Below are 25,573 nucleotides of genomic sequence, written 5' to 3'. Positions count from 1 at the left end.
TGGGAAATTATGTCTGAGATGAAGGAAAGGGGGTAGGAGAAATAAGAAAAACAACTTCATCATCCAAAATGTATTCTAAAAGGTGAAATACTAAAATCTAAAAGACAGAAATATAATGTTAGGAGAAAAACAATTATCATGAAAAACAGCAGAACGGTAGGATATGAATTTCTGAAGAAAATGGTTCTCTCTCAAACAGAGGTAATATACTCAGTCATGAGGGCTCTGGGGAAATAAGTATAATTCCAAGAAAGAATGCCGGGGCTGGACTCAGTGTTTTAATCTGCTGTCTGAGTCACAGCTAAAACAATTCCATGGCAACAGAACAGATCGGACTCAGACAAGCCAGCAGCCTGCCCGCTGGTCTAGACCTCCCTGCTAGATACACTCACTCGCTCTGGCTAGGCCTAAAGGATCCATGTGAATACTACAGGTAAGGATAACGTGTGCTGTCACCTCACCTAATTTTCTTTGGTAAAAAAACCAAGAATATACTTTTGTAGCCCAAAGAGATTCTGCATACAATCCAACAATATTTTCATTTAGAAGGAAATTTCTTAATACAATGAACTTTATTACTAAATCAACTTATGTTACTGAAGATAGTAAGTACTTCCTTCATAAAAACATTAATATTATAGCTTGGCTTGGGGGAGAGGTGGGAAAATCAACCTCCTTTTCTTTCTTAAGCACATCACATTAAATAAGTATCAAATTTCAATGTACATTATAAGCATCTGGAATGCGGATAAAATGCAGATTTGTAGGCTCCATATCCTGAGATTCTCATTCCATTGCCAGAAGTGGGGATACCTGTAATAAGCACCCCCAGGGATTCTGATTCAGGTACTCCAGGATTCCAGGATAGTTCTATGCTTCCATAAACAGCAAAGTTTTACTCTGATTAGATATAATGTGGTATTAGTGAGGAATACTAAACTGGGAGCCAGGAAATCTGGGTGCTAGATTTGTTACTAACTGATGGTATTTGACTTTGGGCACGTCAATGTCTCTGTGCCTCAGTTTTCTCATATGCTCAAATGAGGATAATTCTGCCTGCCCCACTTAGCATACCTCACGTACATGCTAATTTATACAAAAGTGACATGAGAGTATGAAGAGCTTAACAAACAAGCATTATATCTTTGAGAGGGGAGTCTTTAATCTTATTTGGTGAGCTTAGTATTATCTATTGTACTCCCAACAAGAGCCAACTGCAGATTAGTCCCCCCTCTTTCCTCTTAGGCTTAATCTAATCAAAACAGTGCTAAAGTAACATTCTTCCTTATCATTTGACATCCCCCGTGGCCAAAAGAAGACAGAAAGCACAAAGATAATGAGGACGTCACTTAAGTATTGTGAAAATTAAATGTAAAAGAGGTTTATGTCTTGGGACAGTTCTTACCAAGTCTATGAGTTTGGTAACAGGAACTTCTCGGATTGGTCTTTTCATACGGCACAGAGCCTCTAAAGATGTGCCAAAACAACTTGGGAGGTAATTTCCACTGATGGTCAAGAAGTAATCTTTGCCTCGATCCAGGTGAAGGACGAGAATATCTTCAATCTTATCTTCTCCCGAGTTCAGGATGGTTACAGAGTCTTTGCTGACATACACATCAAGAGAAATGTCCACTGTCTCATCTGAAATGTAAGAGATGATACATGGTAATAGAAAAACTTCCAGTGGGAAAGCAAAAAGAGTATAAGAACCAACAGAAAAGTGTCCTCTAAAAAAATCATAAGCAATGAGGGGGAAGAGACAGGACACACACCAGAGGTATCACCAATATGACAGTAAAGGTAAGAGACATGTGGTTAGAAAACAGAAAGTTAAACCAAGGGGATGGGAGTCATGAGGACATCACCAGCAGAGACAATGGTAAAGGGAAAACTCACTTGGCTCCAAGTAGCCCTCAAAAGGTTCAGCCCGAAGCCATGGCTTGCAGTACTGGCTGTCATTAAGTTTAGGGATGAAAGAAAAATGGCAGGGAACCTGTCCATTGTTGCTGATCTGGAACTTCTCCTTTTGTAGTTGCCGAAACTTCACATTTTCAAACACAAACTGGGGAATAACAGACAGACACAAACATGCATCACTAGTAGGGGAAGTAAGTCAGTTGGATTATTCCATAGAGGATATGAGGAGTAAGGTAATTGTTAAGCAGGTGTGCAAATGCCATAGACATTCACCAACTGAACCAACTTCACACCATCCACTTGCATGTATTATTATACTCACACCAGCAGAGAAGAGTTAGGTGGCTCTTGCTACTTCTCCAGGCTACTCTGATCATTCCTAGGATCCTAAGAGGGTAACCCAACCTTGGTTCAGAGTATTCATCCTGGTTTCTGAGATATAAATTAACTAGCAACTCTGAAATACTAAATAAGAGCATCTAACAGCGGAGGGCTTACTATGTGCCGGGTGCTGTTCTGAGAGCTTCGCATGTATCAACTCATGTAATCCTTACAACTACCCCTTAATCCAGAAAAGGAAACTGCCGCTCTGAGCGGGTAGGATACTTGCCTGAGGTCATACATCTACTAAACCGCAGTGCTAGAATTGGAATGGAGGCAGTCTGACTCCAGCGACATGGGCTTAACCACTTTGCTATGTTGCCTTAAAGTAGCAGTTTCTTCTGTGCTAACCACAGTGAGTAGCAGACAGGGAGATCATGTATTTTTGCTCACCTCCCTCCTGCTGAGTTCTAAGGAAGGAAGGAAGTCATTTTCCATTCTGTCCATGATGCGTACACTATCTTCAAAGACTTTCCGGTACCTTCGTTCATCCACAACCTTCACCTGAAAGAAAATGTATCCTCTTTTCAGTCTTATATCCTTCTAGCTCATCTCCCTTGGAGATTATCTAACAATTTAAAACTGGTCATTACAGTAACCATTTAAAATAAACTGTGGTGCAAACAACATCCTCAAACACTTTCTATATCTTGCTTCATCCACAACTTTCACCTGAAAGAAAACAGATCCTTGCTTTAGTTTTATGTGCTCTCAACTTTTTATCTCCAAGAGTCTCTAACAATTTTTAAGGTCACTAAAGCAAACATAAATTGAACAAAGCATTATGGAAGCACACCCTTTAAGGTAAAGGTAAGATTAATTGGCTAACGTCCTGTAAAAGTTAAACCCCTACGTTAAGAAGCTTGGCAATAATAAATATTTGGGAAGAATATTTTCTTGCTTCATTGTTGTTATTTGGTAGTGGAAAAAATGTGATAATTGTGGTAAAAATGATTGCTTGCACTGTACAAAATGACGGTGTCAAAACACAGCAATTACTGTTTCTAACAATCATAACTTGGTGAGGTGGCAGCAAATATTATTAAAAAGCTTTTAACTCTATTAGATTCTATGTACAATACCAAGAAGTATAATATCACTGCTCAGATTATATAATAGCAGAGATACATTAATAAATGGAACCTACAGCCATTTTAGAAAATGGCTGAAACAAAATGTCCTAGACTAGAGTAAAACCATGACAACGGATAAACACATCGCGACTGATAAAAAAATTTTCCACTTGACACAGCACTTTCAGCTTCCTGATATAGCTGTGTTTTTATAAATATTAAAACTTCATACAAACCAATGCCAAAATTAACATAACTAACAGATTTTAATGAGATACCGGTTTCTTTTTTAGACTAGGAAATTTCACAAAAATTCATGTCAAAAAAAATTGATACATGCAGCAAAGGTTCTAAAAAGATGTGGAAACAGATGCTGGTGAGGCTGTGGAGAAATAGGAACTCTTTTACACTGTTGGTAGGAGTGTAAATTAGTTCAACCATTGTGGAAGACAGTGTGGCGATTCCTCAAGGATCTAGAACCAGAAATACCATTTGACCCAGCAATCCCATTACTGGGTATATACCCAAAAGAATATAAATCATTCTACTATAAAGACACATGCACACATATGTTTACTGCAGCACTACTTACAATAGCAAAGACATGGAACCAACAAATGCCCATTAATAGTAAGACTTGATAAAGAAAATGTGGTAAATATACACCATGGAATACTATACAGCCATAAAAAGGAATGAGATCAGGCTGGGCACAGTGGCTCACACCTGTAATCCTAGCACTGTGGGAGGCCGAGGCAGGAGGATCACTAGAGGTCAGGAGTTTGAAACCACCCTGGCCAACACGGTGAAACTCTGTCTCGACTAAAAGTACAAAAAAAAAAAATTAGCCAGGCATGGTGGTGGATGCCTGTAATCCCAGTCACTTGGGAGGCTGAGGCAGGAGAATCCCTTGAGCCCAGGAGGCGGAGGTTGAAGTGAGCCAAGATTGCACCACTGCACTCCAGCCTGGGCAACAGAGCAAGACTCCACCTCAAAAAATAAAAAAATCATGTCCTTTGCAGGGACATGGATGAAGCTGGAAGACATCATCCTTAGCAAACTAACACAGGAACAGAAAACCAAACACCACATATTCTCACTCATAGGTGGGAGTTGAAGAATGAGAACACATGGACACAGGGAGGGGAACAACACACACCGGGCCACTCGGGGTAGTGGGGCGAGGGGAAGGAGAGCATTAAGGTTAAATAGCTAATGCACGTGGGGCTTAAAACCTAGATGATGGGTTGATAGGTGCAGCAAACCAACATGGCACACATACCTATGTAACAAGCCTATACGTTCTGCACTTGTATCCATAACTTAAAGTAAAATAAAAATTTTTTAAAATGTTGAAAATAAGAACATCAAAGCTGAGTCAAGTATCTCAGACTGGGGAAGTTTTTCACATATTTGAACTGTAACTCTTAGAGAACCGAGGATCAAACAATCACTTTACCATCACCAGGGCCCATACTATAGCATTAGGTTAAGATGAATTTTATACTTTTACAAAACTTTGCAACTTTTAATTTCCAAAAGTATTTTGCACATGTCTTTTTATTTTCACAACCTGGAAGGCTACCAAAGCAAGGAATATTTTTGTTCTGATAGTTGAGAACATTAAGATACAAAACAATCAACAAACTTGCTCACTGCTACAGTTAATACCAAAGGTGACATCTGGACTAGTTTAAGACTCTTTCCAGTATACTAGATATGTGACAGAATCAACTTGAGTATGTCTTAAAAGCACAGCTGCCTGGGCCTACTAATCACAGTCTCTAGGGGTGGGGACACATGCATCCACACTTTTTTTAAAACTCTTTAAGCAATTCTTAAACCCACTGAAGTCTGAGAACCAATGCAACAGATCACAGTACCAAGTGCAGGGTTGGAACCCTATCCCAGCTCTATCTCAGCCAGCCCACAGAAAGTCTTCTGAAATTAATTGGCCACGGTGCACTTGGCTCCTTTGTTAACAGTCATTGGTGCCAATGGTGGTGAAAATGTAGTGTGGTTTTTAAAGCCTCTAATCATAGCATGCCCAAGAATCCAAAACATGAGGTGATTACTCAATAAAATCAAACTTTTTCTCAGCGGGTTATCATGATCACAGCACTTAATGGCAAATCAAAGATAACGAGGGGGGGAACCCCAAAGAATTTCACAACCCGTCACATCCATTTTAGTAAAGGAAATTACTGACAAAATTATGAATTTGAAAAAAAGTACAATGAGCTAGGTCTTTATGTAATAAGATGGGAGGTTCTCCAAGACACACTGCTGATTTAAAAAAAAAATCAAGTTGCAGACCAACACATACATATAAGACCGTTTATGATATAGAGACACACACAAATCAGTATTTTGTCTATGAGTGAACAAAAAAGCATATACAAAGGTCTAGAACTGCACTGTCCAGTACGATAGTGACTGGCCACATAGGCAATTTGAATTTAAATTACTTTAAATTAAAAGTTCAGTTCTCAGTTGCACTAGCCACACTTCAAGTACTCAATAGCCCCCTGCGGCTAGAAGCCACTGGACTGGATGGCACAGATACAGGACATTTCCATCATCACAGAAAGCTCTATTGGACAGCACTGGTCTAGAAAGATATAAACTCCTAAGAGTAGTGGCCTGGCTGGGGAATGGGGGGTTAGGCAAAGTTGGGAGTAGGAGACAGAACAGGGATTGAAGAACTTCTGCCTTATCTGTCAATTCTGCTTAAATTTCCTTTTAATTTTTTTAAAAGCACTTGTCATTGCTGTATAATTTAAAAATCATTAAAAACTCAAAATGCAGATCTTTATTAAAGATATACATAAATACACAGGAAGCCTGAAAAAAAATGTAAATATCCCACTAGAAGCCCTGCATTAATGTGTACGGAGTTTTAAAAACATCCCAAGGTTGGCTGGGTGCAGTGGCTCATACCTGTAATCTCAGCACTTTGGGAGGCCGAGGCGGGCGGATCACAAGGTCAGGAGATCGAGATCATCCTGGCTAACACGGTGAAACCCCGTCTCTACTAAAAATACAAAAAATTAGCCAGGCGTGGTGGTGCACGCCTGTAGTCTCAGCTACTCGGGAGGCTGAGGCAAGAGAATGGCATGAACCTGGGAGGCAGAGCTTGCAGTGAGCCAAGATTGCGCCACTGCACTACAACCTGGGTGACAGAGCGAGACTCTGTCTCAAAAAAACAAACAAACAAAACAAAAAACTAACAAACAAACAAACAAAAACATCTGAAGGTTTTGAAAAGAAATACAAACAAAAAAGCCAGGCATAGCTGATCTAATCAAAGAGGTTAGTGTTTGAGGAAGATATCCTCTCAAAATGGATTAAGAGAATTCAAATGAAGAAAAAGGGGCAGCCTGCAAGTACAAACTAGAAATTAGATGGGCTAAAAGAAGTTATCTAAAGGTATATTTCATCAAGTTCTATGGAATTATAGAGGCATTGTGGGGTAGTAGAAAGAGCACAGAGTTGGCAGTTAAGCCAACTTAAGATTGGAATCTCAGCTCTCCTCCTAGTTGAATGCTCTTAAATAAGTTATTTCAACTTGCTGTTCTCCATCTGCTCATCTGTTAAATGGGAAATACAGCTGTCCCTTGAGATCTGTGGGGGATTGGTTCTGGCATTGCCTGTGTATAATCAAATTCACGCATACTCAAGTCCCACAGTTGGCCCTTCTTATACGTGGATTTCACATCCTGTGAATACTGTATTTTCCATCTGCATCTGGTTGAAAAAATCTGGGTATAAGTGGATCTGTGCAGTTCAAACCCATGTTGCTGAAGGATCAACTATATTTAACTCAAAGCATTGTTGTGAGGAGTAAATGAGATGTGTGCAAATTGCCTCACATAGTCCCTGCCACACAGCCACTAGCTGCTGAGGAACAGTTACTATTATTGATGATTATTATTTTAAAATTTCAAAATGGACAAAAGTCAAGTCATGATTGTCTTGATAAAATTTAAAATCTATTCTAAGACAAATAACTAATTCTGATCTTAAATGAAAAGCCCCAAAGTCTTTCTTCCTTAAAACAGGAGCAGGATAAAAAACAGGTTGGTGATATCTATCTCAGAAGCCCCCTAAATCAACACACACACACAGGAAAGAAACCTATCCCATTATGCTCTTCACATGTCTGAACTCATTAATCTTCATGAGTATGTACCAATATTACCAACGCTTAATAGAGGAGGAAACTGAGGCATAAATATGTTACATAAATTGTCCATGGTTACACAGTTAGAAAGTGGTTGAACTGGGATGCAAATCCCAGAAGTCTACTACAAAGCCCATTCTACTAAGCACTGCACTGTATACATTCTGACAGATTATAGGGCTGCAGATCTGAAAAATCCACAAGAAATAATCTAAATGTACTGGCTGTAACAAATTAAATCAGCATGATTATAAGATATGACCTACATACCAATAACACATAGTTTAAAAATACAATGGGAAAAAAACTTTACTCACAATACAGACAGAAAATTAAATAACTGGCCATTAATGCAGCCCAGGATAGAACAGAGTTAAAGAAAAAATTGGCTGGGCACGGTGGCTCACGCCTGTAATCCCAGCACTTTGGGAGGCTGATGCAGGGGAATCGCTTGAACCCGGGAAGAGGAGGATGCAGTGAGCCAAGATCACACCACTGCACTCCAGCCCAGATGATAGGGCAAGACTCCGTCTCAAAAAAAAAAAAAAAAAAAGAAAAGAAAAGAAAAGAAAAGAAAAAGAAAAAAGAAAAAATAAGTGTAGGGATGACACTGTATCCCTTAAGACAATATACAGAGTTGGTTGTATTCTGATCAGTCTGCGCCTTTGCTTCTGCTGTCTCTACCCTTCCACCCAGAATCTCCCTCCTGATGTTTCCCTTCCTTACTATCTGATAAAACTTAGCTTTTAACTCTTCATTATGCATACCTACTTTAGGAAGCTCAAGTTACCACCATCTGTGTCACTAAAAGGCCTGGAGCATTAAGAGCTATACGGACAGCATTTGGGAGGGTTAGGGGCACTAACCTCTCAATGCTGCAAATGGTTATTTGGTTATGGAACATTTATGGCTTGCTGAATTACTGATCTGTTCTGAGTCTAAATAACCCTCTAGTAATTGATACTTAACACACAAATAAATGAATGTACAAACAAGTGTTTACCCCAATATGGAAGAGGGCGCTAACAGGCTTGTGGTCACTGGTTTTCAGTTCCATGTGACTCCGATAATTAAGCTGATTAACATTTGTTCCTCTCCAAAGAATTCGGTCACACCAGGCTGGAACCCGGCATTTCCCACTGTAAGTAAAGAAATGACTTATAAAGAGAACATATCATACAAGAACATAATACCTACCACACTGGTTTAGATCAGGGTTAGGCTCTCTTGTTACATGCTCCCAAAGAACTGTGTACTTCTCCCTCCCTAACAACCCCTATCATCCTCCCTACTATCTCGCAAGCTCTGTGAAGGGATTGTATTTGCTTGTTTGCCACTGAACTCCTAGCAGCTAGCATGGTATCTGGTGCAAAGTAGGTGCTCAACGAATAGCTATCTAATGAATGAATGGTTCTGTTAAGATTGGGAGTACATCTTCAACAATGTCACCACAGGAGAAAATAGCACGTTCTTAAAATATCCTCAGAAGATTTGGATTATATTTTGAACACTTCCTTTTCCTTTACTCTATGAGCATCAACAACACTTCACAACAGACAGATAACTAATCAAGTCTAAAACTCCAATTTTCTCTTCCTAGACTGGGCTTAATCTTTGGAGAGGAATAACAGTATTGATTTCTCCTTTAAACCAGACATTTATGGACAAGTCTAGCTTCTTCTAATAGAGACGAAATAAAATCAAGCCATGCAAGTCTGAGCAAATCTCAGTCCACAGAATACCAAGGGTAGGGAAAAAGAACCTATTCATCATTCTATTAAAACAAGCAACACCTTGTGCACCTGATCCAGAAGGTGACACAGATATTTCTCATCAGTAGCTCTGCAGCTGACTCTAAAGTCAGGTGAGTGAAACAAACATGGCAAAGCGTACAAGATCTAACAGTGTCACTTCATTTGCTGGCCAGTTACCTAGGAGCATAGGAATAACGACTCCCCACCCATGCCAGTACTCTCAGAGTTCAAAATAGCTGAACATGAGTGGGGATTCTTTCTCTTTCAAGTTTCTGTGCTCAGCCAGCTAGGAGAAAAAGAAAGAAAAAGAAAGAAAAAGAAGAAAAAGAAGAAAAGAAAAAGAAAAAAGGAAAGGAAAAGAAAAGAAAGAGATAGTAGGTAGAGGACAAATACTCACTAAGAACTTACTGGGGGCACTTTACTAGGATGATTAGGAAATCAAAAGGGTCTACTAAACAGTGGTTCTCAGTGTTCTTCAGCTGTGGCAGATATTAGGTCCAAGCATCAGTATTTTTTGAAGTTCTTTAAGGGATTCTAAAGTCTTTTAAGTATTGAGAGCTACTGGTGCTAGAAGAACCTTTCATGGCTTTGTTTTGGCCTTCTGGTATCCTGAGTTAAATAGCTGAGTAGTTTGGGAAAAAAAAAGAGCCAGAACAGATAATAGGTAAGAAACAAAGGCAAAAGCAGGAAGGCAAAAATTTAAGCAAGTGTGCTGAGGTGAGAGAAATAAGGCACTGTAGGTAGCCCATAAAACTTCAACAATCTTGACATATAAGTAATAACTTCCCTAAGATAGGCTCACCTTTGAGTACAGATAAATGAAACACTCTTATTGTTCTATAATAGCACTGAGGCACTGAGCCATTAGGTTTATATATCTGCTTATGGCATGGCCTAAAAAATTCCTAGCCCCTTACCAATATGGAGGGTCAGAAATAAGATCAAGCCTTAACCTCTTCCGTGAGAAGGTTCTTATTACTTTACCTGGAATCCCACCGGTCTGTTTTAGAGTCATACTTGTAAGTGGGGATGAACTTGATTTCCCCTTCATTGAAGTCAACAAAAGCTTTTTTCTGTGTGCGCTGAATATTTAGCTACAGATAGAAAGAAGCATCAAATAAGCAGGATAACACTATCTTAATATAAGAGATGATCAGGTTGATAAGCCACTGTTCCCATTTCAAAGTATCTAGTTCCACAACCTTTACAACTGTAGTGAGAGTATATAAATGAAATTTCTATACCTTATGAATTAAATCTCAGCATTCCCACAGCATCTAAACTCACCCTCAGATAGGATGCCTGTTATTAGCACATCACTATTCTTTTATTGCTCATAGTGGCAGAGGGTAAAATGGAAAAATGAAATCTGAATAATTGTAAGTTCCTTGGAGCTGGGCAGAAACCACCCAGCACAATTTTAATTTAAAGAAAAAGCACACAAATGTTGAATGAATAATTCCGCAAACCAAATTCAGCGAATAGTTTCCAATTGTTTTGAAAGATCCTCACTCAAATATTTTACCAGAGTTATATAAGACTCAGAATTTATCCTAAATGTACCCCTTTTGGAGGCAGAATAAAGAAAAAGCAAAGAAATGTGCCAGCCAACCACAATGTGAAGGCAGACATAGACAAGAATGGCTCACTACAAAAACCATTCTGCTGCAAATCACCTGAATGTTGGCTACGTCTGAAGGCTGAAAAGGCTCTCATAACGATTTAAAGATTATTCGAATGAAGTCAAAACATTTTCTTCCCTCAATAAGAAGCATTCACTTTTAGCAGCCAGTATACATATGTTGAAGTAAAAATTCAAGTCACATGCCAGGTTCTGAGGCAAATTTACTGCTTCAAATATATGGAAACCACGTTCTTGAATATCAGGTTTTATGTAAATGTTACCGGCTCAATGCTTTTTCTGCAGGTTTTAAATACCAGCTAGCTTCAACTTATCATCTACCATGAGCCCATAGCCTATGCTGTTGATCCCAGACAAACTTCTTTTCTGTACTTCCCAATTCCCCTGACAGGGCCTCCCTCTTTTACCTCCAAGCTGTTCTTCAGCCTGCCAAGTAATCATAGAACAGTTTTCACTGTTCCATCTGCCAAACCACATCAACATAGCTGAAGGCCCGCTTCCTCCAGGAAGTGTTCTCCAATTAACCCCACCCATTCACCAACTCATTTATACAAATCTCTGAAATCTCTTAATGATAAAGACGTTTTGAATAAATGTTGTATTTACTTTTTATCACTAATGTTATCTTCCCTCATCCCATCCAAGCACTTAATAAAAGCACTACAAATCTTGTATGTAGTCAATGCATCACTAGTCACACTGTTTTCACAAGACAGTAAGACGTTTCCATCACTCCCTAGAGTAAGATATACCTCCCATAACTCTAACAATCTCATCTCCCATCTAGGAAAGTTCCTATAAAATGAAACTTTACTTACCTGGTCGAATTTCAAGAGTCTCTGAAGGTCTTTCTTATTAATAAGACTTTTCACCTCATTGGCATCAGGCATGCAGAGTCTATAATTCAAATCTCCCAACCAAATGACAACACTAAGGATCAAAAAAATGTATGAACAGAAGTAGTGATTAGCATAAAAAAAACAGAGAAGGATGGAGAGAAGAAAAATGGGTAGATTATTGATAAAGGCTCACTCACCACTGTCTCACAAGGGGTTTAAAGTTGTAACTAATCCTTTGAGGGCAACTACTATCAACACCTGAGAGAGACAATGGATTACAAAATAGGTGGGAGAAGAGGACTCTATACATGAAGAATGAAAATGGGAAATATTATGTATGGGATTCAGAAGCCAAGGAGTTAATGGACTGAGAAGCATGCAGTTTATTTGCTGGACTAGCTTCAAAATTTTGCCTGGCTACTAGCCAGGTCTTTAGGGGAAGAGAACCCGAACGTTTTCTGCCTCTCAGAGTCCTGAAGTCCTGCAGGTTCTCCACTAAGGTCTGCATGGTCTGAGTGACAGCTCTCCCAGGCAGGACCCACTAAGAAAAGTAGGTCCAGGGCTCTCTAGTGAAGCCTGATCGGACTACCATTGCCCAAGTTACAGGCAGGAAGGAGACTGGCATTCCATGGGATCCTCAGCTCCCAATAACAGCAACAGGCCCTTAGATGTGCTGAGAGCCCCACAAAGGGAGACAATGCAATTAACACATCAAAATGGACTCTCCTGTTGAGTGATCTCAAGTTCCCAATGGGTCATTCTGACAATCTCAAATGCAACATGAAATTTATGGAATCTGGGAAAATAAATTTATGGAATTTCATGGCAACTTCATGACCATACATTTTAGGGACTTGACTTTACCACTGTGAAATAGAATTCCACATGATCCTAATTATCGAGACATTATGGAAAATAGTTGAATATCCCTACTCTTTCCTCCTCTTTCCCCAATGACTCTACTCTCTATATTAATTTCTTTAAAACTAATCATTTTCTACCACCACATCTACTCCTCAACACATCTCTGCTTCTATGCTTATTAAATCCCATTCTTCACTGACCTCCCTCTGCTGCCCCCATTTTTAATAAGCACAGCCATTAAAAAGAATAATGTAGATCTACATATACTGGCTTGGAAAGGAATCCACAATAAATAGAATAATACAGTCTTATACACCAAGTACCTATGTGTGTGTTTGTATGTGAACAGACAAAACGCTAGAATAGTGCTATTTAATAGAATTATAATGCACCTCACAACATAATTTTAAGTTTTCTAGTAGCTGCATTTAAAAAGAAAAAAAAAAGTGAAAATATCAATACATTTCATTTTACTCAATATATCCAAATTATTTCAACATGTGATCAATATTTTAGAAATCAAGATATCGTACATCTTTTTCCTAAGTCTTTAAAATCCAATATATAGCTTATGCATACAGCATATCTTAATTTGGACCAGTCACTTTCAGGTACCTAACAGCCATATATGGCTACTGGTTGTCATATTGGACAGTACAGATCTAAAAGGTTACACACCCAACTGAGAATGGTTTCCTTTGGAGAGAGGGACTGGCTAGGTAGAGAATAAGAAATGAGGAAATTTAACTTCTAATTTTATCTTTTATTACATTTGCAATGAATATTTCTATTTTATCATAAAAACAATAAAAACTGACTCCAACTACAGACCCTCTAGCATTATTCTAGGTGCCCCACTAATAGAACTACCCTTTCCTCTGATATCAAGTCTAATTTCTCTGCCTCAATGATTCTGTTATTACTCAAAAACCCTCTCTTCTTTGTGACCCCAATCCCTCACTGGTAATCTTTCACTCTTCACAGCTCTACAGTATCTCACCACATTTAATCTCTTCACTATCCAAACTCCTGTAGCCACTACTCAAAGGCTACAGGTGAGTTAACCACTTACTCATGTTTCATGATGTTCAATTGCGGGAGGGTCTGATTTGGGACCACAAAACTCATTCTCGCACAAATGTCCTTATAATCTTGATTCCTTCTCTCAAAGTCCTCCACGTGGGCAGCCAGATGGGAATTGACAATGCAAAAGGTGGTGTTGTGAAATACAAATCTCACAGCTACCCCACCTTTGTTTCCCTGTTAGCAAGAGTAATTATTCAATTAGTACACAGAACTAGCAACTGAACTTTATTTACATGAACATGAATAATAATCAAGCTCGTTTCCAAAGTAACTCACCATTTTCCCCATGATTCCAGTTCCAACTGTTTCTGTAGCAATATCACGAATATATCGACACTGATCCTTTCTGGCAAATATAAGAAGCATCATCCCAACAAGGCGCACCAGTTGAACCTATGAGTTCCAGGGAGTTATAAAAGGTTAATGTTAATACCAATCTTTGCCACATTTCTAATGTCCCACCACTAATTTTCCATCAAGATGATATACCAGTGCCCAAATCTGACTTCATATCCTTTAATTTCTCAGTGGACCCCATCAAGTGGAAACCAATATTCTCTGGGGAGGCTCTAATCTGGCACTGACCAATAAGAGTTAAAAGCCTGGAGGGACAATGAGTACTTTCAGCTCTAGATCTATTCTTTTAATCACTTCTTAGCCTACCAGGAGTAAGCAGCATTAAAAGTTCAAATAATAAAGCCACTATCCCAGCTTGTTCCTTCCACCTTTCCTTCCTAGTTTCTGATGTCTAATTTTCTAAGAAATTGAAATCAACCAAACAGCAATCCTTCTTACTTCACTTATTTTTAACTTGTGAACTACAGCTAGAAATATGTCTGAGATATGCATTAGTCAGGACCTATATGAGAGGAATAACATCCCCAGGAGTTTTATTACCTATATAAACTGTTAGAAGATGTAGAGAAAAATTACTCACATTACTTCTTTTAGAGAGCTTAGTATGATAGCCCTGTAATTAACTCTTCTGGTAGCTAAATGCCTCTACCACATACCTTCTAAAGACAAACAAATTGGCCCATCTTGCTAAAGTCAACTCTCCTCTTAACTTAAAACCAAGTTTAGAACTCGTTCAAATTCCACACCACTTCTATTCTTGCTCTGATTGCAACACATGCACCATGCGCCCACGTTTCATATTGCTTTTCTGTAAAGCATTCAATTCTGACCATGTCAGTGAGTAATCTAAATCTTCAAGTTTTATTGCATAAATCAGAAATCTTATATGTAATTATTTCAAACTACGTATTGATACAAGAATAATAAAATTCTTTTTTTCCCCTAAAAGCTATCTAAGCAATGAAAATATAGTATCAGAAAGCTTAGGGATTTTTTTTTTCTAGGAAATAAGGATGAATGATCAATCTGCCCTATCCCAGTATTACACACAGAGAAGAATTCAATTAAACTATACTTTTGGAACAAGTTGTAGATAATGGAATAACTCCCGGTGAGCCCTATTTAGTCATATACTTAAAAAGATAATTAATGCAGCTTACTTTCTTATACTTGGCTTTGGAATGCAAACCTCTCTCTACAGCCATGGACCATTCTTGTTCCTTCACAGATTCAAAGTAGAAAAAGGCTTCTGTGCTCAAGTCCAGCTCTTGGAATCTGAGGAAAAAAGGGATGTGAGATCTATACATATCCCATAATTATCTCTGGCTACCTCCTGTCCCATATGTTGAAACATTAGATGAAAAAAAGATGGGAGAGAGATAAATTTTATAGAACTGCTCTGTTCACCCAGGTGATTAGTAAGAACAAGTACCTTTCTTTTCTAAAGAATTCCCACAAGTACATTCATAAGCTATGCAAAAAATAAATCAAAATACCTCCCACAGAGGATAACAGTAGAGCTTTGCTCTTATATCCTAGGAACTGTCACTGTTAGAACCGACCTCAAGTCTTAGTTTCTATGCAGAATATATAGATTCCTATGGGTTTCAAGAAAATTAGATGCTTCCTTACACCATTTTAGGTATCTGTTCCTTTCTGTTCTCACAAATTTGACCCGCAAGTTAACTCTCATGTATAGTCTACAGTATTTTTTAAAACAGTCTTTTTTAAAAAAGGCAAAACATCATGTAAACGAACACCAAACATATAGCCAAAAGGAAATTCCAGAAGTGTTCTTTACCCAATGCAGTAGATATCAGGAGGATTGGGATCACAGTTCAGCCAAGGTTCTAACCCGCTATCTGGAGACTGGCCATTCACATTCCAAGTTCCAACAAAAAATCTAATACATAAAATGAAAAGATAATTTGAAAACAAAGATCAAGTATAAACCAACAGAAGGTCTTTCTTTTCGCTTCCATACAAAGGTATGTTCACAATATGCTAACATAATTCCTCAAAATGTTTTGCCACATATGTAAGAAAGATCTTTTGCATCTAGAACACAAAGGCAGTGGGTTTATTTTCTCTAAATTTTACATTAAGTAAAACTACAGAAGGAAACCAAGTCTTTATTTTTAAAAAATGCAAAGGTAATTGCTATACCACATTTCCTTTCAATTAAGCTCCATCCAAACTCATACTTGAAAGGAGAGCTTATGGATGGGAAAGAGGTATCTTCATGCTGTAAGCTAGTCAAATATGGATAAATGTTCTATAAGGGGCTATAGGTGACTCCAGAAACTCACTTCCTGAAGGATTACAAGGACATCTGTGTAGGAAATTCTGATGAGGCAGACGTAGTATTAAAGGGGAAAGCAGAAGGGAAAACTCATGACTGTCTTAACTGTTGACACACAAATATAAGCATAGTGGGGAATATGAGGAACTAGAAGTTTTAGCATAGTGATATAGTTATGACTGAATTAGAATAAATGAGGTATGACAGGATAGCAGATGGGACTAGAATCTTGGACTAGAAGGGTACATTCTACTCATGAATAACAAAGAAAGGTGGTGTTGCTTCATGCATTGGCGATACATGCCACATGGTACCTCACATGCAGCATACACACACAGGTCCAGAAAAGAAGATGTCAACTAGTAAAGATGAGATAAAAAATAATACAGATGAACGAATCCAAGACAGACCTCCCAATCAAGAGGACTGGATGAAACTTTCTTTATTTACCAAAGTAAGTAAGTTAAGAGCTAGTGGTAATGGTGGACTTTAATTTTCTAATATTGGCTGAAAAAAAAAACAGGTCAGATATATAAACACGCTTGCTTATGGAATGTGCTAGGGAAAAATTCTCTAGTACATGTGACCTTGATTTGGTTCTCTAGGACTCAATAGAGACATCAGTAGACATGGCATTATTAGTAGTTAGAAAATCCAAGGGAAGGTCAAGAAAGGTGGCTCAAGCCTGTAATCCTAACACTTTGTGAGGCCGAGGCGGGTGGATTGCCTGAGCTCAGGAATTTGAGACCAGCCTGGGCAACATGGTGAAACCCAGTCTCTATAAAAAATACAAAAATTAGCTGGATGTGCTGGTGTGCACCTGTAGTCGCACCTACTTGCAGGGCTGGGGTGGGAGGATTGCTTAGGACTGAGAGGTTGAGGCTACAGTGAGCCATGATCTGCTCTCCAGCCTGGGTGACAAAGAGAGACCCTGACTCACAAAAAAAAAAAAAAAAAAAAAAAAAAAAAAGAAAATCCAAGGGAAACTGTAGCATCTGCTGCATTATTTCTGATATGCATGTTATTGGCCAGCATAGAGACAGGAGCTTGAAACAGGCAACCATTCCTTTTTATCATATTTTGGTTCTTAATTAGGCTAATGTCTTAAATATCAACAGGCCACTGTCTGTTATATATACTAACTTTTTAGACTCAGGAAGCAAAAGAGACACTAACCTGAAAGTCTGAATGTTGACATATTCTTTCTCTCGCTTTGCCAGGATATGTTTGATGAGACCCTCCCGCTGCCCAGATTGGGTATTTGGTACAAAGAGCTTCCGCATGGTGTTGGTCACTTTGGGCTGCTCCTTGTTAGAAGCTTCTTTTTCACGTGGAAGCCTAGCAAATAAATGAGAGATTCAAAAGTAAAATTGTTTAAACTGTAATTCTCCTACAAGGGAAATATGTTTTTACATGGGACTTACATTTTATTCACTGAAGAGGGTGGAGGTGGGGGTTCCCGATGAATCCCAGTAGGCTGATTTTGTGAATTTATTTTCTTGTCCAAATTCATAGAAGAAAAATTGTCTTCAAATCCAAGAAGCCCTGAAAGACACAGACCCCAAGGTCAAACAGGGAAAAAATCTAACATCCAACATATCCAGGGTAACAGGGCTTTGATTTGATCACAATTTGATCAGTGGTGTTACTAAACAGAAAACTATCATAAGGGTAGAAATTACTTGGATTGGAGTTCGAAGAAGCACACCTATCCCTGAAGCACTGATATACTAACTAGAACAATAGAAGTTTGTAAGAACTTGGAACAGACTAGTAATAGCTAACATTTATTGAAGACTGAGCACAATGCCTGGTTGAGAGTAAGGGAATATATCATTATCTCACTTAATCATCACAAAAACCCCAAGAAGGTAGTAGTATTAAAAATCTTCCCATATTACAGAAAGGAAAATGGAAGTTCAGAGTTGTTGAGTAACTTGATGAAGGTTGTATAACTAGTAAGTCCTTGACTTGGGATTCAAATCCAGGCTGTCTGGCTCTCGAGCTTGTACTTTCTACCACCCTGCTAAGCTGGCTCCTGAACAGCTACCATGCTACAGAAAGGATAAGGAGTGAACACTGGTCAGTGGGCCTGGACTTGATAAAACTACTCTGCAGGAGAATGTGTCTGACATTGGCTTTAATCTACATCACCATATTTGGCCTGACAAAATCTACTGACTCTGCAATGACCATAGCAACAAGGAAACCAGGAACTTTTTAGTACCTGAAAAAACAGAAGGTTTGTCCTTAGTGTCTAATTTCTGGTACCAGCTAGATGAGTCCTTTTGCTCTGGAACAAGAAGTTGTGACTGAGCTAGAGAGATAAGGTTCATGGTCAGAAACTGGGAAGTCTTTCATTGAGTAGAATTTACTATAGCCAAAAGCCATTCTTTCAACATTCCTTATATGCAGGGGCCAGCACCATTTTTGGATACAGTGGAAGAAACTAAGGGAAATGAGGGGAGCTCTGGGGTCATCTAGGGGCAGAAGGAGAATTATAGTCTATGGTAAGCTGTGCTTGCCATGACACTGAATATTCTGAAAACTTGCCTAGTGTCCTTAAAGCTGGGCAGATTTTTTCCCTAACCTATCCCTGTGTTCACTCCTGAAGAAAAAAAAAATCAGCTATCAGGGCTTAAAGGGTGAGGTATTTTGCCAATGGCCACTTTCCTCTGTATCAGCATGTCAGAATTTCACTCCCGTTGAAATAGAAGAAAGAAAATCGCTGAGTCTCTAGTTACCTTTCTGAGCAGCAAGGACAGCTGAGAGGAACTTCAAACAGTGTTCCTCATCAGGGATTTCAAAGCGGCGCTCTCTGATCCAGTCTCCCTGAACCCGAATTTTGCAGCCACCTAAAAAGAATTGAAATCCACACATATACTGCTATGGGATAAAATGTCTTACTGGGATCATATTCTCAACTTATCAGGTTAACAGAAGAAGGTCCAGATCACAAATATTCCAGATCTCTAATATAGGAAGCACACATACAAGATCAAGAGAGTCAGTATGACGGTGGTGGAAGGGGTGATGCAGAGAGGGAACCCTAAGGGAAGTGAGAACTCCTAAGGCTGATGAACTGTGTCCATGAGCAGCCCGATCTAAGGATATGACACATACTAAAATTATACTTTCCTGCGTTCTGATCTATCTCTCAGACATCAAAGCAGGGACCTTCAAATTCTAGCAAAAGGTAAATTCCTCAATCACCCTCCCTCCCATTCCTTAGCTGGAAATTCCTACCATTTCAAGTCCAGATCACATTGTCAGAGTATCTGAAGCATGAAGGGAATAAAAGAAGTAGGATGGTTTGTCCATAAGTACAGACTAAATTTACAAAATAACTTAAAAATAGTGATACTGGTTTGAAGTATTCTGAAAAGAAGCATCTACAACTCATTACCTCAAGTTTAAAATGTATGTCTTTAATAAACATACAAAAACAATATAATGACCTATGCTCAGAAGTGGTTTGGTTCAAGTACAGCCAATTGGAAACTAGGAGAATTAGAAGCAAAGTTAGCTAGGGCTTTAATTTCTTATGTGTATAACATATTGTCTCCCCTTTTCTGATGCCCTATAGTTATCATCTATATCAACTGTTTGGATGTGGTGATCCAGGAAACCTATGTACTTGTTTCTATTCTTATTGTAACTGATTTATTACATAGGTTATTTTCTCATGCCTCTGGAAACTACAAGCTCCTTAAGGGCAAGAGGCAGGGTACACATGCAGGGTGCACATACAGCGAACCCAGCACTTTTAGGAGTGTAGGGTGACCAACTGTCCCAGCATTGTATGGCACTCAGAGGCTTCCTAGGACTCAGGACTTCCAATGCTAAGACTGGGAAAGTCCCAGGCAAATAAGGCTTGCTGGTCACTCTACTGGTGACAGTAACATCAGACTTCACAGACAGAAGGTATTTAATGACTGATGAACTGGACTCTTTACCACGTGTAAATAACAAATTCATGAGAAAATGAAACGAAAATCCTAGTTTTTTATGGTGGAAATCCACTTCTGAACCTTTGGCTTTTTGTCCTCTGCATTTCTTCTTCTCTCTGTCTTTGTAAAATGAGTTACAAAAAGGAAAATAATTAATTAGAAGAAAAGAGATAAAAATGGAGAAAAATGTGAAAGAAGGCACCCAAATAGACTACGGATAAGAAAATTTAATGAGGGTGCCACTGTAGAGAGGAAAAAAGAGAGGGAAGGAAAAAAGTGTCAATTATAGCAGCCATGAAGATATAGGGAAAACTCCTTCAGGGTTTAACAAGTCCTTTCTTTCTCAGATTATTTATACTAAATGTGGTTTTCAAAGAGTAGTTTCTATCTGACATAAATTTAGAACAAAAACCCTTATTATCTCTCACACACACACAAACACACAATTCTTGAAAGACATATTTTAGCAAATATATAACTGACCTACTTAATGGGCCAGAAGATTCCAGAAATTGCTTACAAAATAACACTGGATGCTCCCTCACCATGTTGCTTGAGAAAGAGAACAAATTACCTCAAGACTCAACCTTCTACTCTTCTTGTCCATCCTAAAACCTTCTGGACCTCTGTGATCTGCAAACACTCCTACATCCTCAACTTCATCTGAATATTCTCTGCATCTCTCAGTAGTTCTCAACTATGCATGCATTAAAATTACCAGAGGCACTTTATTTTTGTTTTTATTTATTTTTTGAGACAGAGTCTCGCTCTGTTGCCCAGGCTGGAACACAGTGGCGTGATCTCGGCTCACTGCAACCTCGTCCCCCGGGTTCAAGCAATTCTCCTGCCTCAGCCTCCTGAGTAGCTGGGATTATAGGTGCCCGCCACCATGTCCGGCTAATTTTTGTATTTTTAGTAGAGATCGGGTTTCACCACGTTGGTCAGGCTGGTCTCGAACTCCTGACCTCGTGATCCGTCCACCTTGGCCTCCCAAAGTGCTGGGATTACAGGTGTGAGCCACTGTGCCCGGCCACCAGAGGCACTTTAAAAACAATATTGAACCCAGGCCCCACTCCAGGACAATTAAAACAGAACCTCTGGAGGTGAAGCCCAGGCACTCGTAGTTTCCGAGTGATCTGACCATATGTTCACATTAAAATTCAGAGTCAACCGCAAAACTGGCTGGTCCCTAGGAGGAGCACTTCTCCTACAACCCTCTTATTTTTATTTATTTATTTATTTATTTATTTATTTATTTTTTATTTATTTATTTTTTTTTTTTGAGAAGGAGTCTCTACTGCCCAGGCTGGAGTACAATGCCGCGATCTTGGCTCACTGCAACATCCACCTCCCGGGTTCAAGTGATTCTCCTGCCTCAGCTTCCTGAGTAGCTGGGATTACAGGCACGCACGACCACGCCCAGCTAATTTTTGTATTTTTAGTAGAGACCCGGTTTCACCATGTTGGCCAGGCTAGTCTCAAACTCCTGACCTCGTGATCCGCCCGCCTCGGCCTCCCAAAGTGCTGGGATTACAGGCGTGAGCCACCGCGCCTGGCCTAACCCTCTTAATGGAGTCTGTTTATATTCTCTCACACCTGAAGTAATTTTGAGTTGGTGTCTTTATTTGTCCTAATAACACCATCAGACTACTCTTTCTCCTTCTCCCTCAGGCAAAATCCTTTCTCCTTTGAGGCTCATCCATTGGGATCTACCGTTTCCTCCCTTTCCTCTACAAGTTCATGCACCATCCTCCCAGAAACTTCAGAATCCAAGATACAATACCTGGCTCATAAGACTTTCTCTCCACTCGATCTCCTGCCATTAATTTTGGGTCCCTTTAAAATTAGCACAGAAAACCCAGTCAACACCTTCAACTTCCTCATCCAATGACATTCCCCCTCCACCTCAGCCACCACTTCCTCAGTTGCTACTGGGACCCTCTCAGTTATACCCTGGATTTTGTCATCATAGAAACGCCACCACTTCATAAACCTCTAATTCAAATATCCCACCCTGACATGTTATTCCTTCCAACTTACTTGCTCATTATCCCCATTGTAACTGTTTTTTTTTTTTTTAATCTGATGGGAACCTCCAGCCCATTGATTTCTCTGTTTTCTTACTATCCGTCAGCCTCTTCCTGCTCTCACTTCCCCTTTTATCAAACAGATGCTATCATTACACTCTGCAAAAACCCAGAACTGCCTTACCTCTCTGTTCTTCCGTGGCACCTACCCGGCTAAATACCAACCCCCAGAAATCCAACTAATTGCCTTTCTGTACTTATACCTGAACAACCAGAGGGGGTAAATATGCACACCCACAACCAGATGGCTATCATTATACATTCCTGATTGCCAATCTCAACTGGGTCCTCTATCATAGGAAGCAACCTAAGTTCCTACAGTCAATCAGTCTCCTACTACTATCTGAAACAACTGTTTCACACCTACTCATTTATCCTCAAAATTTGGATCCCCCATCTTCCTGAGCCCTCTTATTCTAAGCAGAATGCTTCAGCTCATACTTCAGAGAAAAAAATAAAGCTATCACATGGAAACTTATCTGTATTTGTACTCATCTCATCCTTTCCCTACTGATATAAGGAAGAAGATCCCTCCTATCAAGCCTCCTTCATTTTGAATTACAACCCCTCTGATTCTCTCAGTAATCTTACTCACAACTAATCCCTAGACACACCCCCATATCCTTAACGCTCTCTCTTTCACTAGCTCCTCCACATTAGCATATAATCGTGTTCTAAGTCCTTCTCATCTGAAAAACAAAAATCTTCCTGGATCTCAGATTTCCCTCCAATTCCAGTCCATCTCTATATTCCCCTCCAGTCATGTTTCTTTAAAAGACACACAGTCACAGACCTCCCATTTCTCACTTGAATCCATTCCAATATGACTTCCACACCCACTACTTATCTGAAATTGCTTTAAGTTCACCAATAACCTCCATCCCATGGATATTCTTCAGTCATCTTATTAGACCTATTAGCAGAAATCAACAGTTAATCAGGGCTTGATACAATCTCTTCCAAAAGCTTCTATGATACCATACTCATCTAGTTTCTCATCACTAATTTTGAGTGCCCTTTGAAGTATCTCTTCTTCTATCTAACATTTAGAAAATGGAGTTCCTCAAGTTCAAACATAAATCTTTTTTCTCATTCTATACCAGTATTGTCCAATGGGACTTTCTGTGACTATGGGCATGCTCTAAACCGTGCTGTCCAATATGGTAGCTAACAACTTGATATGTGACTACTGCAACTGAGGGACTGAATTTCTCATTTTATTTCTAATTATTTTAAATAGGCACATGTAGCCAGTGGCTACTGTATTGGATAGCACAGTCCACACACAATCACATCATCTCTTATGATTTTGAATATCATCTACGTGCTAGTGACCCAGATGACTTTCTTCTGAGATTCAGATGCATACATTCACTTGCCAATTTATCATCTACACTCAGGTGTCTCAAAAAAAATCTCAGCTGGGTGAGGTGGCTCATGCCTGTTAATCCCAGCACTTTGGAAGGCCGAGGTGGGCAGATCACCTGAGGTCAGGAGTTCCAGACCAGCCTGGCCAATAAGGCAAAACCCCGTCTCTACCGAAAGTACAAAAATCAGCTGGGCATGGTGGCGGGTGCCTGTAATCCCCAGCTACTCACGAGGCTGAGGCAGGGGAATAGCTTCAACCCGGGAGGCGGAGGTTGCAGTGAGCTGAGATCGCGCCACTGCCCTCCAGCCTGGGCAATAAGAGCGAGGCTCCATCTCAAAAAAAAAAAAAAAAATCTCAAACTAAACATGACTAAAACTAAATTCATGACCCTTCCCCCTTAAGGAAAACTCATTCTTTCTGCAGTGTTCTTATTTCTACAAATGGTACCATCATCCACAGTCATGTCAGAAACCCGAGATTCATCCTTGACACTTCCTCTCACCCTTTACGCCCAAACCAATTCCTATGGATTTTACCTCCAAAAACATCTATCAAGTCTGACTGCTTCTCTTCATTACTAATGCCACCACACTCTCTAGCTTATACTACGGAAACAGCCTCCTAACTGGTCTTGCTGCTTCCATGCAAATGATGACACCCCAGCATAAAATCCTTCATATGATTCTCATTTTTGAAATCTCAAAATTCAGATTTAATACAAGGCTTACAAGATCCTGCCAGATCTGCCCCCTAGCCTGTTTTTCTTACCTTGGTGCCCAAGACCTGTTTCAGGCACCCTGGTCTTCTATCACTTCAAAGAAAGTGTCAAGCTACTTCCCAGCCTGGAACCTTGCGATTCCCTTTAGCTGGTAAATTCTTCTCTCTCTCCCATCTTAACCTGCCTCTTACTTGGCCCCTCTGGTCTCAATTTAAATGTCAATTCTTCAAAGAGGTCTTCCCTGACCACCCTCCTAATATACTTACTCCTCTCATAAACTCTTAGTACTTTTCCTCAAGAGCATTTATTAAAACTACAATTATCTGGGCCGGGCACAGTGGCTCATGCCTGTAATCCCAGCACTTTGGGAGGCCGAGGTGGGCAGATCACGAGGTCAGGAGATCGAGACCATCCTGGCTAACATGGTGAAATCCCGTCTCCGCTAAACACACAAAAAATTAGCCAGGCGTGGTGGCGGGCGCCTGTAGTCCCAGCTACTCGGGAGGCCAAGACAGGAGAATGGTGTGAACCCGGGAGGCGGAGCTTGCAGTGAGCCAAGATGGCACCACTGCACTCCAGCCTGGACAACAGAGCAAGACTCCATCTCAAAAAAACAAACAAGCAAACAAACAAAAAAAACTACAATTATCTACATCTTATCAGTTTAAAGTCTATTTCCTATATTAAAATCCTTAAAGTATCATGACTGTACTGCTTTCTGCTATATCCCTAGAGCCTAGTGTAGTTCCTGGCACATAAAAAATTGTCATATTTTTATAGAATGAATGATTGAATTATAGGTATCTGTGTGACACTAGTACTGAATTGCAGAGAAGCAAGAACCAAAGTAGGAGCAGCAACTTTATCTTTGTCGTTCTGTACTGATTCTGCACTTACAAAAGTGCCTGACAAATAGAAGGCACTCAACAAATATTTGTTGAATAATGGATAAACAAGGGACAGTTTAATTTTAGGAAATTAGTACAATACAGTATACCAATTGGTCAAATAAGGAAGAATAAAATCATCTCCATAAATACTAAAAAGACAT

General features: G+C 39.5%; 1 protein-coding gene across 7 annotated transcripts in view; it reads right to left on the bottom strand.

Moving 5' to 3' along the window:
• OCRL (OCRL inositol polyphosphate-5-phosphatase) overlaps window positions 1-25,573 on the bottom strand; it is a 51,635-nt gene that overhangs the window by 14,612 nt on the left and 11,450 nt on the right. For 4 of the 7 annotated variants that reach the window (XM_054544041.2, NM_001132469.1, XM_054544045.2 and 1 more), the window contains 14 exon segments: window positions 19,143-19,253; window positions 18,626-18,715; window positions 17,823-17,943; window positions 17,575-17,736; window positions 15,898-15,999; window positions 15,257-15,371; window positions 14,016-14,132; window positions 13,726-13,913; window positions 11,769-11,880; window positions 10,293-10,402; window positions 8,558-8,693; window positions 2,692-2,802; window positions 1,897-2,062; window positions 1,406-1,641 (listed from right to left, as the gene is read on the bottom strand). In XM_054544041.2, coding sequence (XP_054400016.1) covers window positions 1,406-1,641; window positions 1,897-2,062; window positions 2,692-2,802; window positions 8,558-8,693; window positions 10,293-10,402; window positions 11,769-11,880; window positions 13,726-13,913; window positions 14,016-14,132; window positions 15,257-15,371; window positions 15,898-15,999; window positions 17,575-17,736; window positions 17,823-17,943; window positions 18,626-18,715; window positions 19,143-19,253 — 1,877 coding nt within the window. 7 annotated transcript variants of the gene reach the window in all.

The sequence above is a fragment of the Pongo abelii genome, chromosome X (genome assembly GCF_028885655.2).
Source record: "Pongo abelii isolate AG06213 chromosome X, NHGRI_mPonAbe1-v2.0_pri, whole genome shotgun sequence".
Classification (NCBI taxonomy): Eukaryota; Metazoa; Chordata; class Mammalia; order Primates; family Hominidae; genus Pongo; species Pongo abelii.
The sequence above is the reverse complement of the archived record's forward strand: the minus strand, read 5'-3'. Positions and strand labels throughout refer to the sequence as shown.